The 19412-nt window shown below is 35.9% G+C and overlaps 1 protein-coding gene and 1 long non-coding RNA gene across 2 annotated transcripts; both read right to left on the bottom strand.

Annotated features, from left to right (window-relative positions):
* Positions 1-1559: 1559 nt before the first annotated feature.
* On the bottom strand, positions 1560-4374 carry LOC107082995. Its single transcript, XR_001481169.1, has 6 exons — positions 4151-4374; positions 2835-2852; positions 2654-2683; positions 2388-2435; positions 2194-2250; positions 1560-2115 (listed from the first exon to the last, which is right to left on the bottom strand). It is a non-coding gene; the product is annotated as an uncharacterized LOC107082995 (long non-coding RNA).
* A 1633-nt stretch (positions 4375-6007) lies between these two features.
* On the bottom strand, positions 6008-18757 carry dhdds (dehydrodolichyl diphosphate synthase subunit). Its single transcript, XM_015371850.1, has 9 exons — positions 18602-18757; positions 18273-18353; positions 16246-16362; positions 16005-16147; positions 12747-12863; positions 12552-12653; positions 12316-12430; positions 10381-10488; positions 6008-6715 (listed from the first exon to the last, which is right to left on the bottom strand). The coding sequence occupies exons 2-9, from the start codon at positions 18333-18335 to the stop codon at positions 6473-6475; spliced, it is 1008 nt and encodes a 335-aa protein (XP_015227336.1). The 5' UTR covers positions 18336-18353; positions 18602-18757; the 3' UTR covers positions 6008-6472.
* Between the last annotated feature and the right edge of the window lie 655 nt (positions 18758-19412).

Here is a 19412-nt window from a genome sequence, read left to right as displayed (position 1 = left end):
TGTCTTGATCTAGTATAGACTACATTTTCCTTTGTTGACATGTACTTGGGGACACTTTAGAGGCAATCTGATTTTCAATATAGTATACTCAACTATACACTTTCCTTAAATGGCCTATAGGACGCTAATGGATGATGAAATGTGAAATGCACATAATAAACAGATTTGAAGGATGCACTAAGCATTAACATCTGAAACAAGTGTTAACAAAATGTAAAATGTGTCCTAGAATACTTCCGCCTATCATGATTTTTAATCCCTGGCTCTGCGTAGGGCTCTAATAATCTGGCAACAACACTAATAAAATGGCAATAAAAAACTTGCTTTGGTTCAATTTTTAAGGTCTTTTTCAAAATAGAAGAATCCAAAGAATTTTTCTTTTACCTGATTGAAAAACATACATTTTTGGAAAATAAGTCAAACTATATTTGCTTGAGGATTTTTCAAAGAAGTGTTTTCAAACAACAGACGCGTCATAATTGACCGACTTTCAAGCTTGGCAGAAGCCAACAGGGAAACAAAGAACATCAGCTTTAGCTGGCGGGACACTGCCCCCTGCTGGTAATGAACGAGATTAAGACTCAGATTTTCAAGAAACTCAAACTCTGGCTTTTTGTGTTTTCACCATAAAAGCTCCAATCTTTAACAGTTATAATTACAATATCATTAACTAGCACTTGTTATTAGGTGCTATTAAGTGCTTTTCCTCCTTTAAAACAATACTGTTATTTAATTTTTTCTGCTGCAAGCGCTTGTTGTGTGCAATGTCTGTAATCTACTGAGAACTTGACTTTCTCCTTGGGGATTAATAAAAAAATCAATATTTAAAAAATCCTTAATATTTGTTTGAATCTCATCACATTTTTTTTTTTGTTGCCCTCTTAACATCCCGGGGCCAGGCCTACCTCCAGTAGTGAGCAGGTGAGAGTATAGTGAACCCTGTGCAGCCCATCACAGGATGAGAGGTACAGGACAGATCTAGGAGATGCCTGTCTACAAACTTCCTGCTGCAAGACAACAGTACAATCAAACCCAAGGTTTGACGTGTTTGGACAAGTAGTGGGTGATTTCCTGATGTTTTATGCTGCGCTTCGAAGCTAGAATATAAAAATGTTCTCAAATGTTTTTCAGCAGTCTTCAATAATCAAGTTTAGGCCTATCTGTTTAACCTTTCTCTAACAGGCATTCTGGAATCATTTTAGTTCCACTTAGTGGAATTAGTTCAGGCTTAGATTTTAATCATGGAAATAAAAAAAAAATAAAAAAACACACACACATTGCAGTTACTGTTGTACACCATAGTGTATCAAATAATGCGTTTATGACACTAATACCTACTTGCTCAAACCCAACCCATGTTACCTCTCCTATAAACGGGTACAGATAGGTATTGCTCCTGCGAAAACTAAAATATATTTTCATTTGCATAACATAAAAAGGAAACCAACCAAACATTTTAAAGATTTTTTTATTCAAGAACATTTAGATCAACCACTGAAGTCAGAAAAAAAAATTCAACTCCCCCTTACAGAAACATAACTTAACTTGTTTTTTTTTTCCCAATCAAACAACTAGATTTACATGGTACATGTTGTGGGGGTCTACCAAACTTTTGACCTAATAACACTAAATTTATGTGGCATTATAACTGACTAGATCTTACGTTGACAAACACAGCTTCAAATTATTTTGTCAGCAACTGTTTTATTAGTCAAACATGAAAATACAGGAAGATAAAAGGCAAAATTCCCATTTTCCTGTAAGATTTTACTACCTTTTAGCTGCCTTATGTTCAATATTAATATTCAAAACCCAACTTGAAAATATCTATTTATCAGCAGTTTGAAAAAACAAAACAGATTAGACAAACTAAAATGCCACGCCTACATGATATGGACGGTAATCGTTTTAAAGTTGAAAAAGAAAAAGGATATGAATGTGAAAACAAAGTCTTGTTACATTGAGTGCAAGCCCAGAACAAACCTATAAATGACATATTTGTAATATAAAACTTGGTAAAAAATACTTATTTAAAACTGTACAATCACCAAGTACACAGAGTGAGACATCTTCAACCATCATTTATTTGGCCTCAGTGGCTTCAGCCTTTGGCTCCTGAGGAAAAGAAAAAACAACAGGATTGATATTACCTGTAACAAACTGAGATGGAAATTACTGGAAACAAAAACATACCTCAGCCTTGGTGTTGCCATTCTCAGCTGGCTTGGCCTTCTTTGCTTTGGGTGCCTTCTACACAATAAAGAAGCAAAGAATAAATAAAATGTACAAATGTACAATCAATGCAGAATATTCAAACTTAAAACATGCTAAATCTAAGAATGTTTATCAGCATCTTCACTAGATCTACCTTCTATAAAAATGCTTACCTTTGGAGCTGCTTTTTTCTTAGTCTCCACTGGGGCTGCCTTAGGTTTCTGGATAAAAAATATAATTAATTAGACTTGACACTGGGGCAAACTAATGTATAACTCAGTAAATACACATCAGAACACTCCGATTGTTCTTTTTTTTGTTCAAACAAAAGAAAATATAAACTGTTTAACTATTCTAAAAAGATTAATTTATATAGAAGGCTTAATTGGAAAGAAAACAAATAATCGAGGCTGAAAGGTAATTTAAAATAGAACCTTACCAGTGCCAGTCTTGGGGAGGTTCTTCTTTGCTATAGGTAAATGATGAAATATATAAGAATGTCTATATATCACACTTCATTAATGTACATTCAAAACACAAACAAGACTCATTTAGCAGGTAAAAAGAATAATGAAACACTTTATTAGAATAAAATAAAAGATTAGAATTTTATGACAAACCTCAGGAGGGACAGTTTGCTGCAACAGAGAAGAGAAAATTTTGCATTAAAACAACAAAATACTAAAAATGGATGATTTTTAATAGTGCATCAGCTTCCGTATCAAAGAAAAACCTAACAGCAAACAATGAACTTGATCGGAGCCTGTGAACTTGAAAGCCATACAGAGCTTCCCGCGCATTTTTGAATTCAAATCGGGGCTGTCCTGTCACCATGACAGCGCTTTGGCGCCCTGACAGCTTCCTTTGTTTTGTATCAGTGCGCGCCTACAGACAGCTGCAGGGGGAAACTGATAAGATTACTACGTTAGTAACCTGGAACTAGAAAATAACAAAAAAGCAATCTATACAAGCTAAACGCTAAGCACTAAAATAGTTTTGATATTTCTGTGTTAAAAAAAAACGCATTTCATAGTTATTTTTAGCAGTTATTAACATACTATGACGATTATATTTTTTTTTTTGGTAAAACCAAAAAATTCTACACTTTAGTTAAAAATCTCCAAACTACATATTTAAATAGAATATAGATGCATATGTGATGTTTTTGTTTGTGTTTATGTCGCTACTTGGGGAAATGACTAATGCGCATTGTCTAATACAAAGGGCGCAATTGAAGGAAGGCTGCTACGCATTGATGATCGACCCCAAACTAAAGAGTGAAATTTGAAAACAGTGCAAAACTGCATACAGGATAAGGAGCCATTTTTTCCCCCTCTTTTTAATCTGTGGTAGATTTATCATTTTCACCTACCATCCCCCACTCCTTCCTCAAATTTGCAGGTTGCAAACCCGTAAAAGCAAATTAAATCTAAAACAAGACAAAAACTCATATTTGCAAAATATATATATTTTTAAATCTTGTCGTAATTAGAAAAAAATAGTTGAGCTGTTTGCATGAAAAGTTGTTCTTTGGGTGCAACCTGTCATTTTTTTTTTTTTGCCCAGCCTACCGCCACAGAGAGGGAAAAGACAGACGGTGACAGGATTTAATCAGCAACAACCCAATGTCATAGGAGACTCTAGCCCCAAGCCTAACTGCACCGAAAAATATCATATCTACAATATCTGAGGGGTTCAAATCCACTGATAAATATTTTAAGCTTTTGTTCGAGGAGCAAGGCTTCAATTTTCGACGAATAAGACGATGCTTGAACAGGTCTCTGCTGCCTGTCCGCCATTGCTCTAACGTTTGTTAGAGATGATGACGTTCCTCTGATGCAGAGAAAATAAATGCAGCCCAACATTAACCTCAACACCGACACGAATCCCACAAGATGACTAAAAAAATCAATTTAAATTAAAATAAAAATAGTACCTTTGCTTTTCCCATCTTTATGGCTGGAAATCAAAAGAAGGCTGAAAAAAACTGCCCCAAAAAAGAAGTCTTTTTTTCGAAGAGATGTCTCACGGCGACCCAACAGTCTCTGTGTAAAATGGCGAATGTATAATAGAAACGAATGTTTTTGTAGTTTATACAGTGAAATATAAGAACGAAACCGGTTTGAACCGGTTTTCTATTTCGGGGTTCCTCATTGGACGGAAACGCCACACGTGGGTCCTGGCACCTCCCATTTGTTAAAGAGGCAGGAAGCGAACTGCTGGGATTCTGAGCTCTGCCTCAGGGGGGCGCTGTGTTCACGGTTTCTGAACGAAATGACGTCTTATTGGAAAAAACAAACGCAAAGTGATAATGGCGGTCCCTCCGCTCTGTAATACCATTTTGGGTTTGACAAATGGTTTCATATTCGTTGGTGTACTCTAACCACTAATTAAGACTTCAATGCATTGCATAGATATTGTATTGCATATCCCATAAGAGAGCAACACAAGGTAGTGCATAATTTAAAGTAATAGGGGGAAAAACTATTTAAAAAAAAAATAGTATCTGCAAATGCAGAAACTACTTGTTTAGATGTGTCTCATAGCATTTCGAATTAAGACACACATTTAACCTAATATAGTAGATGTACTCTATTGTAAGAGGACAATCTGTCCCAGTCTTTAGTCTCTTGCAGCCTCCAACAGGTCTTCTTTCATATTCCCTATATTCCACAAGAATTATCGCTCTATCCTGACCATCTTTCCCGTACCTGCTGAAGACAAATATCCAAACAGCTTGATGCCACCTGTGTTGTGTATATGGAGTGAATAATATGCTGATTATGTGTTTAAACCAAACAGATGATCCTATCCTTCTTTTTGCACTCTAGATTTATGCAGTACTTTGTATTGATCCATCAATAATCTTAGCAGGGGTGGACAGAGTACCTAAAAGGTTTACTTAAACAAGAACAGCTACTTCTTATATATTTTTACTCAAAATAAAAAGTCGTCATCCAAAAATCTCAACAGTAAAAAAGTAGTTGGTAAAATGGCTACTCAAGTAGTAATCATTGACTTGTAAAATCAGATTTAATATGTATGTAATCAGACAATAATGTGCAAATTCTAGTGTTTTCACATGAATCCTAACAGTAGGTAATACATATATGTTAGGAAAGGATTAGAAATTCAAGCTAAAATATTTGCTTACTGTATTTTCACCTGATGTCCAAACAGTTCAAATAACTCATGGTGGGATGAGTAAACAAAAGAGAGTAGCCATACCGAAGAATATGGAGTAAAAGTGGAAACTGTAAAGATATACCTATCAATATTAGATGCCTAGCATTCAATGAATTGGGTGTACAAAAAATTTCGTTTATAAATAATCCATAAAGTATTTCAGTTTATTTGGATACATTCTGTGCACATTTCTTTATTCAGCACCTTAAATTGTGAAATTGGATTTACAGTTTTGAACTTTACTAAATGAAGTTAAGCAAGAAAAGTAAAATGTTAGTTTGTCATTTGGCTCTTGGATCGAGTAATTTAGTCTGGTTATTGAAATTTGGTTAAAAAACGTAAGCGTTTTCCTTTTTCCCTTTTTTTTTTAAAGGGCTGATAGTGTTGTCAAGATTTCCAACTAATTTTAAAGACTAAATGTATCATTTAAGCCCTACATCGTGCTAAAAGCTCTACCTACTAAGCTCTGCAAAAAGTTATTACACAAAATATTAACCAAAACTGGATTTCTTTTTGGTAATAATATAATGGGATTACTATACCAGACAGGAAAACAGTAAAATCTTTTTAAAACCCCTCAAAAAAATAAAAGAACAATTTTCTGATATATAGTTCTCAATTTATTGTTTGAGAAAGCTGGTCAAAATATAGACGTCTTTAAAAAAAACACTCGACAAACAAAATTTTCAGCAACAACAAACAGAACTGCATTAGTTACTGGAGGAAAACTGTGTTGGAAACCCTTCCTGAACACAGGCTGCGTGGCTTTCATTCACCAATGACTTTTCAATCGACATGCACGTCACAGATAATTTGCACAATCAACTTACAAAATCTTGACCAGTTTTTTCATTTTATTTTGCAAATCTACAATCATAAATATATATCAATTAGTCTACAGCCCCATAGGGGTAAACATTGTCCTCTTGTTGTTTTATATAAATCAGCAACAAAATAAAACCATCTCCAGTCACTGTGTGCTCCTTCCTGTTCCTTAGAAGCACTTGTAGGAAAACAACTGGAAGGGTTTTAATCCTACTTCACCTTTAGGTTAGTTCTTCTGTCATTTTTTCTAAGTTGAGACAGTTTCACTGCATAAGTTAGTAAAGAAAGAGTCTCTCTTGTGCTTCAGTGCTTCCAGGAAGTCCTGAACTCGTGCTTCCCGAGCTACAGTGTAGTGCTGCAGTGCCTCTTGTCTTCTTTGGGCATCGGCTGGCTTTCCGTTCCCATGATGCGGAAGTTGCTCCGCTACGCAGGCACAATCTGCCTCCAGCTGCTGGAGGACCTGTTCCTCTCGATGGAGATCTCTGGCTTTCTGCAATGCAACACAAACGGAAAAGCTTGGGATATAATAGACAGCATTTTCCATAATGATCAGGTAAAAATCCCTGGGTAAGTAGTAGGTTATTCACCCTCATTCTCATAGCTAGCAGCATTTATTTAAAAATTATTTATCTTTTATTCTCATTTCTCAACCAGTTAGAATGGAATAAAAACATTTCAGTACCTAAGTTTTGACTGAAAATATCTTTAAAACAGCCTTTTATTTTACAACTAAAACATATTCTAGCAGACTGCCACCTCAGTAATTCAGCACTTTATTACAGGAAAATAAGCCTGTAGCCTATTTTCCTGAATTTACTTCAGGTCGGACGTTCTAGCGCGGTTTCTGTGGATGTGACGTGAAGCGTAGCGTGTCCATGTTAAATGTTTCCGACCTAGCAAACAATCAAAGCTTTATATTAAACATGGATTTTGTGGATACTAAGAAGGGCCTGGCATCCAGCTAAAATCTTACACCAATGGAAACTCCACATAACGAGCAGAAGAGTAATGCACTTCTGTTTCGGCCAGCGATAGCAGTATCATGGTTGGCCTAGTGGTTAGAGAAGTGCACTTGTGCTCTAAGAAGGTTGCAAGTATCCGGTTTGATCCTTGCAGCCTGTACTCTGGGTCCCTGAGCAAGACCCTTAACACCACACTGCTCCCTGGGCGCCAAACAATGGCAGCCCACTGCTCCGGAAGGGGATGGGTTAAATGCAGAGGTGAATTTCGCCAGTGTGAGATCAAAGTTCAATTATTATCATTAGAAAACTCCATAATGCCTCTTTAATTCAGTAATTAAGCACAAATAGATCAATTACACTCAGAAAAGTGTTTAGGATTTTAAGAGAACTTTCCACATATAGATTATGGAAACATTCTCTTTCTTAGATTTAAAATATTACATCAGCTCACTGAAAAATATTTAACACAGAAATAGGTGCCTAATGATATTTATGTTTATACCAGCCTAGAAGCTGCACATTTTAAAAGGTAGTTTTAGTCAGACAAAGGGTCCTCATCAAAACATGTAATCCATTTCGTGTGCCTAAATGTCATAGTTTGAGCTGAATAACAGCTTTCCATCAAAGATGGATTTGCTACATATTCACAGTCGGGGTTGGGGATGATGACAGTCTTCATGGACAAACTTAAAAATGTAAAAATAAACTGCAGAAATGTCCGTTGCAAATGAAATATCCTGCCGTTTAAGAACATTTTGTTTGATGCCATAAACAACTAATTTGTTATAACCGATCTGTATAAAAATGGTCAAGAAGGAACTTAAAAAAATAAATAAATAAAAAAGGAATGGAAGCACAACAAAAATCTGGTTTCTTGTATAGACCGGGGGTCCGTGCAGAGCCCTGCGTGAATGTCACTGTGTAATTAAATGAGCCATTTGATCAGTGTTATTCAATAGTTACTATTGGCAACTGAGCAAAACGGCATGTTTAACGTGATGTGTTGGTGAGTGAGGAGTCAGATAAACACGTTTGGTAGCTACAGCAGCTGTGTGAAAAAAATCTAAGTATTAAAAATGGTAACAGAGTCTGTGATATGGATCATTTAACAATTACGGGTATGCTACCAAAGATGGTAAGAATTTTAGCATTTTGCGCCGAACTTAATATCTCAACTTTACAGATACATTTACAGAATTAATTACGGTATGTTTAAACACCTGCAGGGGAATTCAAACAGTTAGAGCTAATTACCAGGGACAACAATAGTCAACAGCTGTAATTACTTAAAAAAAAAAAAAAAGAAAAGCCAAAAATCTGGATAATCTTCCCACCAAATTGCTCAGCAACATAATCTTATATCATTTTTAGACATTTTCTGATTGCTTAATAGAAATATGGACTCTATGGTTTCACACTATGGCATCAAACCACATCCATTTCTTGCCCTTATCAAATTTATAATTAATTAATATGGCCCCACTAATGATTTTTAATATATATTTTATCTTATATATATACACTATGAAATTCAGGTTATACATATTTCTGTTTCTGTACTACAGTGCACTCAGCTACATTCTGATGAAGAGGAATGATGAAGGTCCAGCAGGAGCACTGCACATTAATCCAAGATCAATGCTCTAGGGCAGGGGTCACCAACGCGGTGCCCGCGGGGGCCCTCAAGGACCACATGGAATAGCCTCAGAGTCTTCTTAAAATAGAACAACACGCCAGCGGGCTAAGTTTGATATTTTATTCTTTTGTTATCATTTATAGAGAATTTCAAAATGACAATGTCAAATTCTGACCCTTGCAATTCACAGGTCAGTATTGGTAGCCTTTCCTATGACTCAGTACGCTTGAAGTGTCCTTCAGCCTTAAAATGGTCGGTCACCCCCGCTCTAGGGAGTCTGACTGGCTGATAAACCAGTCACGTTTTAGGTCAGGGAACATTGGTATCCCTGAAAACACCTTTTTCTATTTCTTACATTTTTTAAAGTTCTCCAGCAGAGCAGCATCCATCGTGCAGCATTGCACTCAGGTGTCACATCGTATTAAAAATGTTTACACCTTCCAAAGAGGAAGTCAATGTGTAAAATCACCCTGTGGATCACTGAGGAAGCGGATGTGATGCTGGGAAATCGTTTAAAAGTTTATGGTTCATCAGTTTGAACACTGATTACACTGATATACTATATACTTCTGATGATGACATCCATCTATGATGGTTTTAAATGAAGGGAAACTGAAAAGCTAAGATAACCTGAACTGGCTTCGGTTCTCCACCTGTTCATCTTAGTTTCCCCCTTCCTCCAGAATGTAAATAAGTCTGGATAAGGGTTGGCATGAGGGACCCCAAGGTTCCCATGGATCAAAAACATTGCATTTAAAGTAGCATGCAGACGTTTCAGGCCTAGTTTTATATGCACACAAACTTTATAAAACGGAGTCTTGGATCTTATGAAGAAGTTTGGAAAACAGATTTAGATTATTTTTACCAGAAAGATGTTTTCCACACAGAACTTTATTAATAGATGAGATGATTATTATTTCATAGCGGAATAATAAATAAACACCTACTAAGAATCTCCAGCTTCTATCAAATATTATTACTCTGAACCTAGTTCTATAGCTCAGGGAGACACCACAGAGATATGGCCTTGTTGTTGTTGCGATTGGCTGCGCACACTATTATAGCTTTGTCTTCATCAATGCAGTTTAAATGTGGATAATCCCCGATTAATTGATCAGCTGACTGGCAAGACACACAGAAGCAGCCAGAATGCGAGTCTTGGAGACAGCTGGGATTTTAATTCAGACCTGATCATTAGAAGTGTCTGCTGTTCCAGCAGCAAGCTGAAGAACATTCAGCCTTCTAACCGAAAAAGTGGCGAGTTGGTTTAAAAAACAATAATCCTGATGCTGTGGTGCATGTCTAACGCAGTTATGGAAATGGTAAAGGGAAACATCAGAGTGCAATGTGACAGATGTTGCCCCACGTTCATCTGCTGTTTGATCCAAAGTTCTGAGATACTACATCAACATCACTCCAAGGAGAGATAAGAAATGAAAACACTTTTTAATTGTTTTAAAAACTCTTCAATCTTCCAAAACATCTTTCTTTTGTTTCTTTTGCCGTTTCTCATTTCTCATCAGGTCAAAAACAAATTGGGCCAACATAGGAAATTACCTGGATGGATTTATGATTTAACTGATACTGGATAATAGCTTCACACAGGTTCCAAAAGGAGTATTCAGGCCACAGAACCGACTGAAACACTAGGCAGGAATGGGATGTCTGGAGAAAAGGAAAGAAAAAAAAAGGTTCATCAGTTTATGCTTTCTAATCTTCAAATATAAGATTATCAAGTTTCAAACAGAAGTCAGACAACTCAGTTTACATGCAGACAGTATAAGTTTAAAATACAGTTCAAATGTACATCAAATGTCATAAAAACTAAAATTGGTTGCAACATTTTGACATGATGGCTGATTTTCTCTAATCAATGCAGGTTCATATGGTCTCCTTGATAACACTTTTTGAAGCAATCAAGCTTTAACCCCATTTATAACTGTCTGTTTTAACTCTAACACCCAGTTTTAGTCATCTGACTTCCCATTACTCTCAGAAAAAAATACATTTTTCATATCAATCCAGGAACCTAAAGGCTGAATTCTATTTTAGAATATACTAGATTAACTGTTTGGACAAAGGAACGTGAAAGAAAATGAAGAGTCAAAATAAGGTTTTAAATCCTAAGAGCTTTGTACCAACTGGGAGGAGGATGCTGGTAGCACGAGGCTCTTTTGGATGATAAGAATTTTTACAAATATTGTTTAAGAAAAGGCCTAATTGGTAAGCTTTACAGAAATTTCATATCGATGAGAAAGAGGTGAAGACTTAAAAGACAGTGATAGGAAAAGGAACAAAGCCTTTAATATCAAAGACGACGCTAAAGCAACATGTCCTTTACTACAAATTCTTATTTGGCCAGAGGAATCTAATCAGATGTTTTATTACTCCAAAGCAAAAACTGAGGTTAGGTGGTACAGAGTTCTCTAACTGAATGGAGTGTGAACGGTCTCTGCTTTTATGTCTTCTGGTCCTGTCTGAGGTTGAAGATGTTTTAGAAAGATGTTGAGTAATTTTAGCAATAAACTTTTCCTTTATCTCTTTGTACTTCAGATAATTCCCTGAAGGACTCGGTACAAGTGACACATAAATACTGCAGATTTTTATGATTGCAAGCAAGGAGGCAATCACCAAATGTTAGCTCCAGTCAAGCTCCCTGCCAAAGCTCTTCACAAAGATCCTAAATCACCAAATGGAGACATCTGACTTTTTCCACTACGTCTCCAATAGGAGAAAGGATGGAGACTCTGAGAAGACTGGGATCATCACTTAAAGACTCAAAATATTCACGTTTTGTGGATCAAATCTATCAGCTTTACAGAGGGGTTAGTATCTCGCTCCTGGGTTCTTTTGTTGTGATGCAAGTCACAATATTGATGTAATTTGTGTGAACCTTTACCCGTTTGTTCCTGGTTAAAAACTAAAAATAAAGTTAAAAGAAAAAGAAAATTGTTGTTGAACAGATCAAATTAAGCCTCTGGAAAAACCTTTTCAAAACCACTATACATTTATAGATTAAACCTGGAAACCACCTGAGGTTTTTACCAACAGGTATAAAGAACAATACCATTTACAGGAGTAAATGTATATAGATATGAGAGGAGATTGAACTTTTATTGTAAAGAAAACAAGAAGTTCACAATAAATCAAACTTGTACATCAACCCTATTCATTTTTTAATACCTTGAAGTTATATATTAACTTATAATGTTTTAAAGGTGTCTTTAAAAGTCCTAAATCAAAGCTAATATTTACATCATTAATGACTTCTTAGCAGCACTGCAGGCCTTGGGACTGTTCCAGTTTGTTAAAAAGTGTTTTTCCGTTTTATGTTTGGTTTTAATTAAAAGAACCTGAAATACATGCCTAAATTCAATAGTTATTTTTCAATGCAGGAGCAGTAATATAAAAAGGATATTTCCCGCACATTTATCATGTTCTTTTCACTCTTTTCCAAACCCCCAATGGATAATAATCAGTATTGCTCCATACCTGCCAAAGCAGGAAGTCGCTGAGGCGCACCTCTCCTGAGGTACGGATGAGCAAATCAGGATTGGGAGAGTTATTGCTGTACAGGCACTCGCTTAGCAACGTCTCAGAAACGTCACTGAGTATGACAGAAAGACAAGCAGCTTGTTAAAGCCCCAGCTCCCCGGATTATCTTCCCGATGCTATTTAACATGCAGTATTGACAAGATTAACCCGCAAGTGTCCTGTGAATTGCTGACCTTGCTTTGATCAGTCCCTGCTCCACTCCCCAGGCCATCTCCCTCACAGCGTTGGTGATTTCATATCTTGATGTGTAGGCAAAACACACGTTGAGAAAGCATCTGCAAAACAAACATTTGTTTTGTTTAGTCTCTATTTAGGTTTAGATGAAGTTATTTAATAATGCATAAGGAAGCATAAATAAATGAACATACTTATTGTGGTTCTTTGTCATGATCACAGCTTTGGCAATAACCTGTTGAAGGTCCAACGGCAACATATTCAAGTCCCCCAGCACTCGGATACAAACGCCGTGTTTTTCCAGATTTTCCCTATAAGATAGAACAGAGATGCATTCATATGAGGGAGGGATTTTAAAAAATGAAGCAGAAAATAACATTAGAGGACAAAACAACTTAATTTATTCAGGTTGGATGAGACATTTTCCACAGTCACTAAAACTTTTTTAATAATATGATAGTAAACTAAAGCAGGAGACTAGATAGACTAGGTGGTCAATCCATATAATAGATCATTGCATAAATATTTATTTATGTGACTTGTCCTTTCATAGCTCAGTGTGACATTAGTTTATCCCTTTGTTTTTCGATGTCTATTCATATGAGCTCTCTATGAGAGACCACCGGGCGCAAAAATTTAGTTTCATTTATTTTCATTGTTTGTTGTGATACATTTTTGATGTGATTATTTTTACAATCCTGTTTCAAGGCAAAAAGCTTAAATGTTGTTGCCCTTTAAAATAAGGTCACCTCCCAGAGGGAATGGTTGAAAACAAAACTTGTTCAAAGTAATAAATGGCATCTATTATTTTCAATATGCAACTAAGGGAGAAAAAAACAGCCCCGAGTAGATCTATTAACGACATTGGGTTAAAACAATGTCCGTCTGCTGACTGCACCTGGTGCAAAAATTATTTTTAGGCCTAAAAAGGAATAAGAAAACACACTCTCTGAATGTCGTTTCTTTCCACATCCATTTACTGGTTCCCTTATAGAGGGGTCGCTTTGTAATCTGAAGATGCATTTACTAAAACAATAGTCCGAAAATAATTCTACACGCCTTGTTTTGCTTTCAGTTTTGTGTATTTTAATCCATGCTTAAGAGTCTTTATTTTATTACCGTATGTTTTTTTTTTTTGATATTTTTTATTGACTGTGGCACTTTGAGATTTACCGTATTTCAAATGTAAAGTGAATAACAAATACAATCTATAATGTTAATTATTTTAAACCAAAGTATTTATGCTGTATTTAAATGCATAACTTAAAATTTACATTGCAGTTAGTATAACAGCCAGTGACTGAGAAACAAGCTGGTGAGTGATTTTCAGCATGGAAGGCTGATATGAGGAACAAACACACTTCAGTATAGATGTAGTTTCTAAGCAAACAGAACTTAAGGTTTGCTAACATCAGAATCTGAACTAGGGCTGAAACAATTAATCATGATTAATCGATTATTGAAATAATCATCAACTAATTTAGTTATCAATTAATCGTTAACTACAGAGTATAGAGACTCTAAAACATGCCTTTAGCTGATAGAGCGGCCAAATTAGAGCAGAAATTATATAAAAATAATATCCAATTATAAATCGAAAAAAATTATCGACAGATTAATCAATTTGCTAAATAATCGTTAGTTGCAACCGTAATCTGAGCGGTCCTTAAATTCAAGTCAGACTTGCAAAAATATGCAAGACGTTACCTCAAAAAAAACAAAACAAAAAACACTATTTCGTACGACATGTTGAGGCAAGTCAGGCTAATACAGCAAAACCTGATACAGCAGGAAGGCTGAAAAGACCGCAGCTGATTTAAAGTTTTAGAACAGAAACAGGCTGGAATGTTGGCAGTCTGGAAAAACCGAAGTTAGGGGAAAGATTGACGATATCTAGCAAATATATTCCAGGTTCCACCTAAAACCCAACTACACTGATCTCTAATATAAAACACTTAAACCCTGCTTTTAAAGTGACAACTATGTCACTTAGTCGGCTTTTCAGTTATTTGCTGACAAGTTAGAAAAATTTTCCAGATGCTGTTTCTCAAACAGTATATGCATCAAATTTTCAAAATTAGGTTGAAAATTTGTTTGTTGATTTTATGTCAAGAACCATAATGTGCCTGTGAGGATTATGTTTTTAATTTGCGATTTATATGGAGAACAAATATTTTAACAAATAATTCCTGTGCTTTTCTCATCTTTTTCTTTATGTCCAATAAAACATTATTAAACGTAACAGAGAGTGGTGACTTAAAGGTAAAGTTCTATTTCCCAGTGGGGTCATCAAAATAAGTAGTCCTCCTAATAGTCAATCATTCTGGTGATGTGTTTGTATAAGGCCGTCCTACGTGCTTGTCCCCATTTTCACTTACCTGTGGTGAGTCTGCCAGTGGAAAAATGCAAATCTTCTTTTGGAAAGTAAGCTTGTATGAGCGATGCAAACAGCAACTTTTAAATGGAGCGTGCACGAGGAAAAATGGGCCCGTGCATGCTCTCACATGGGTTTAATAGGTGTTCCCTCATGAGAGAGAGTACAGGGTTGTGCATGTGAATTAATTAAAATTTTTTTTCATAAGTATAGAGGGCGGGATTTTTCAAAAATTTGCGAAAATCCTCCAGTATACTTTTAACTTAATCACATTAATTTTCTACTGAAACTATGCTGATTAGGGAAAACATTGTTTAATGAGAGTAAAAAAAAAAAAAAAAACTATTTCATAGAATCTGGGGTACTGCTATGTTGTGGAAATAGGACCCAGTGCCTCTCCCCTCTCTAGTAACTCACTTTCCTTTCTGAAGGCCACTAAATCTTAAAAATAATAATAAGAAAAAGAAACCTACAAAAATACTTAAATATCTTGGATCATTCGATGCAATTATAAATTAAAGAGTCCCTAACAAAATAAAATGATACAGAAGAAGTATGTCAACAAGAATTGTAAAGACGGATATCGAGGTTTGCTTTCTGAAAAGAGTAAAACAAGAAATAAGAAAAGGATCTTGTGTGCCATCTGCATTGAATCACAGCCACACAAATTGTTAAGCCCACATTCTGGCATTTTGCAATAGCACAAGAGTCGGTATGTTTGTGAACGACAGCAGCAGCTCCCACGTTCAGTCAAGCCGTATTTGTCCTGGTCATCCTGACATCGCGCCACAGTTTATCTAACGCTCACAGCAGGAGAGAGTATCTGGCTTCACCAGAGAAACATTTTCATCCAAACCGCCCATTTCTGCTATTTCAACTTGAAAAGCATTCAGTTAGCATTTGAAGGTATTTAAGGAGAAAATCAGTACACTGGATGACCGCAAAATGAAACAAAAAGAGAAATCTCAGCTGACCTTATGAATTTTAAGGAAGTTATTAGTCACATGATGTACAAGACGTCTGTGTTCTAAACAGCAGAGTGGAAATGTTTAGTTTTTTTTTTTTTTTTTCCTCTCACCGTTCTTCCAGCAGCTTCTCAAACTTCTGCCTGGCCAGCTCCATCAGCCCATCCACCTCTTCTTTAGAGCGCTTGAAGTTCTCAATGCTGAAGGCATAAACGGTCACTTCTGGGATGTTAAGGTGCTTGCACCAACGTAAGGTCTGATTCAGAAAACAGCACAGGCCAAAATTTAAAGCATTTAAGACCAACCTTAGAGATTTTGTACAACACTTTTTTGGATCAAGTGACAATAACTGACCTCTGCCAGCTTGTTGAATCCCTGCATATGGCCATCTTGACGTTCCATGTTTTTCTTGCGTGCAAAACGTCTATTACCGTCCATGATGAAGGCCACGTGTTTAGGCATGGGTCCTGCCTGGTTAGGGGGAAAAAAAGCAGGAGAGTCAAAATTTTATCTAGTATTTTTGGTTGTTTTATACTTTTATACATATACAAAATGAGCCATTTCATGAGGGGAACATTTCAAATGGACTATGAGTCTATTTGTTGCTGCCTTTGAATTGCTTATAATAATAATAATACATTTTATTTAACAGCGCCTTTCTTGACACTCAAGGTCACTTTACAAAAAATACAAAAGATAAATAAAACAAAGATGAGAATACAAAATACAGATACAGGAACACAAAAACAATTATGGATAGGGAAAAGAGCAGTGTATTCACAGATTATTTCAGTTAACTGGTCCAAACTGGGAGTAGAAACAGAAATGATTGAAATTAAATACAAACTCTTCTAAAATAATATATAGTCATTGATGAAGATTCAATATACCGGTATGTAAGTGTTGGCCTAGTGGGTTAGAGCAGTGAGCTTGAGCTCTGAGAAGGTTGCCCACAGCCTGCGCTCTGGGTTCCTGAGCAAGACTATTCCTTTAACCCCTGATTGCTCCCCAGGCGCTGCACAATGGCAGCCCACTGCTCCCCAAGGGGATGGGTCAAAATGCAGAGATTGAATTGCCCCATTGTGTGACAATAAAGGGTTTTACATACAAGATTCATAAGCACAAAGATTTAAATTAACTTTATGTAAAACAAAGGAGGTTATGAGAAGCAAATGGCAGAAGATAGACACAAAATTGGAGAATAAACTGGCAAAAATACAAACTGAAAGAATTACAAAAGAAAAAAAAAAGGTCATCTTTAAAATGTAATAAATTTCAGCAAAAGGGACTTTCTAGATTTTGAAAGGCTTTTACTACCAGACGGAGACATCTGGATGAAACATTTTAGGCTTAACTCCAATAGACATCCCAAGAAGATCTTTATAAAAACGGTTAAATCTTAAGCCCCTATCCATGCACAGATAGAAAGTATCTCTTTGCTTACTTTATAAATGGAAAAAAGGTAAAGAGGTCAATGCTAACAAAAAGAAGGATTTATTTTTCACTTTTAGCCCAGGGCAAAATTTCAAACATATTAACCCATCATTACACACAAGGTTCAAAAGGTCCTTGGGGAGAAGGATTGCACTAAGAATCACTGCAGTAATAGTTAAACTAGACACGATTGCACAGGACTGCAATATGTGCAAAGGCCTGTGAGCCAAATAAACAAAGTTATTGAGTTATTTTGACATTTCAAGAAAAAAAAAACATCTGGAAAAAAAAAGTTACATTTCATTTTAAATTTTGAGTTTTCCTGTTAATCAAACTCATGAAAAGACTGTTTTAAACATACCTTTAGACATGAACTATTACATTAAATTGACAGATTGCTTATCTGAATTATTTATGTCACGTTCTTAGCTTTAACAACCTGATTATTACCATTTTTTAACCAAACTTCTTTCAGTCAAGGGTCACAAGTATCTGCTGCCATGTTATGGATTAGTGACTGAAAACCACAAACCAGTGGTTTGAATTCCTATCTTTTCCTTGGACTAACAGAAGCACACTATGTGTAAAAACAAATATACCATTGTAAGGATACCAGAAGATTATAGATTGATCCTTCTTAGGGTCTCTAACTTGCAGCCATGATGTTGCTGACATGTTTAGGAGCTTTGAATCAGCTATAGCATGTTCATAAATAGGGGAGGATCGTTAACTGAAATGTCTGCAACTTTATACGAAGTTCATTAAGCCTAAAAAGACATGGAAGTTCTTTCAAATTAACATTTTATCCTTATATGTATCCATACAACAAAATATAACATAGCTCATCCAGAAGCATTTCAGAATTATACTGAAGGATCATGTCAAATCAGAGAAACTTATTGCATTTACTGGTAAATACAAAAATGATAAAATATAAGCACACGTACCGTTAGGATATTTGCAGAAATCCTTTCAAGCAGGTTTAATTCACCTTCTCGTATCCACGACATTTTCAGCTTTCAAACGATCTGAAATTTAAAATAAAAAAACGTTTTTCAACAATTGATGAATAAACAAATAACCCCCAAAGTTAAGCTAAAAATACGCTGGTTCAGAGGCTGATATGTGCCCATATTTACTGGGATATTATATTTCATTTGGAGACACTGATTTCATTTCACACCGTAACTGCCAGTGAGGACGTGCAATGATTTCTCTGCACGGAGGCTAAAAAAAAACCCCAAACCGAGACAGAGAAGCTTGAGGAAGGACTCACCGCCGGAGGAAACACCGTCTTTCATTCAAAACTCCCAATAACAAGATGTTCTTCAGTCAAACCTGCGGCTGTTTTATCACATTTCTCTACCCGGAGCCTCCAACTCACAGCTTCTTACGATGACGACCACTTCCGGACTGAAGTTCAATGACGACTTCCTGTCACGCGGTAGGAGATTTTCAAAATACGAGCATCTTTTTCTTCTTCTTCTTTGATATTTTTGGCGGTTGGCAAACAACAGATAGATGCATTTCCGCCATCTACTGGAATGGAGTGTGGACCAGAATGACTCTCAGGAATTACATTCTATTATATAAATGTGTTATTTTTAGATATCGAAATACTATACTGTAAATATTACTATCTGAATAACTACTGAATAATTGAACTAAATCTAATTTAACTTTTACTTTACTCAAATTTTGAATGAATTGCTTTCTCTCCTCCTCATATTTGTTACAGTATAACATCACATGCTCAACTGTTTCATCTACCCCACAATAAGTGGCGGTTCTAGACCAAATGTACTAGGTGGGCCAGGAGGGGGCCAGCGTGTTTTCACGGGGGCACAGAGGAGCATGAAATCAAAAACAGGATAGCTGCATGAAGTGAGACTTCTATTCAATTAAGTTTCATTAAAATTCTAAATGTCTTTTTAGGTGAATATACATTCAGAATTTTGGAATTTTACATATTTATGCCTTAATTTAAGTTGAAATTACAGTTTTGTATAAAATCTGAATTAGAGTTTAAGAAAAACTGTAAAAAATTTGAGTATGTTATTGATTTGTTTTGGAAAAAAACATTTAGC

This window comes from Cyprinodon variegatus, unplaced genomic scaffold (genome assembly GCF_000732505.1).
Source record: "Cyprinodon variegatus isolate N-32 unplaced genomic scaffold, C_variegatus-1.0 Scaffold66, whole genome shotgun sequence".
Taxonomy (NCBI): Eukaryota; Metazoa; Chordata; class Actinopteri; order Cyprinodontiformes; family Cyprinodontidae; genus Cyprinodon; species Cyprinodon variegatus.
Note: the sequence above shows the minus strand (reverse complement) of the source record. Positions and strands in the feature narration are given on the sequence as shown.

Excerpts from the sequence above, each read along its gene's own strand:
- dhdds (XM_015371850.1), bottom strand. The coding sequence starts at position 18,335 with ATGTCGTGGATACGAGAAGGTGAATTAAACCTGCTTGAAAGGATTTCT. Across the intron at positions 16,363-18,272 it reads TTTCTGCAAATATCCTAACG|GCAGGACCCATGCCTAAACA; the intron begins GTACGTGTGCTT and ends CCCCCTAACCAG. Across the intron at positions 16,148-16,245 it reads GATTCAACAAGCTGGCAGAG|ACCTTACGTTGGTGCAAGCA; the intron begins GTCAGTTATTGT and ends TTTCTGAATCAG.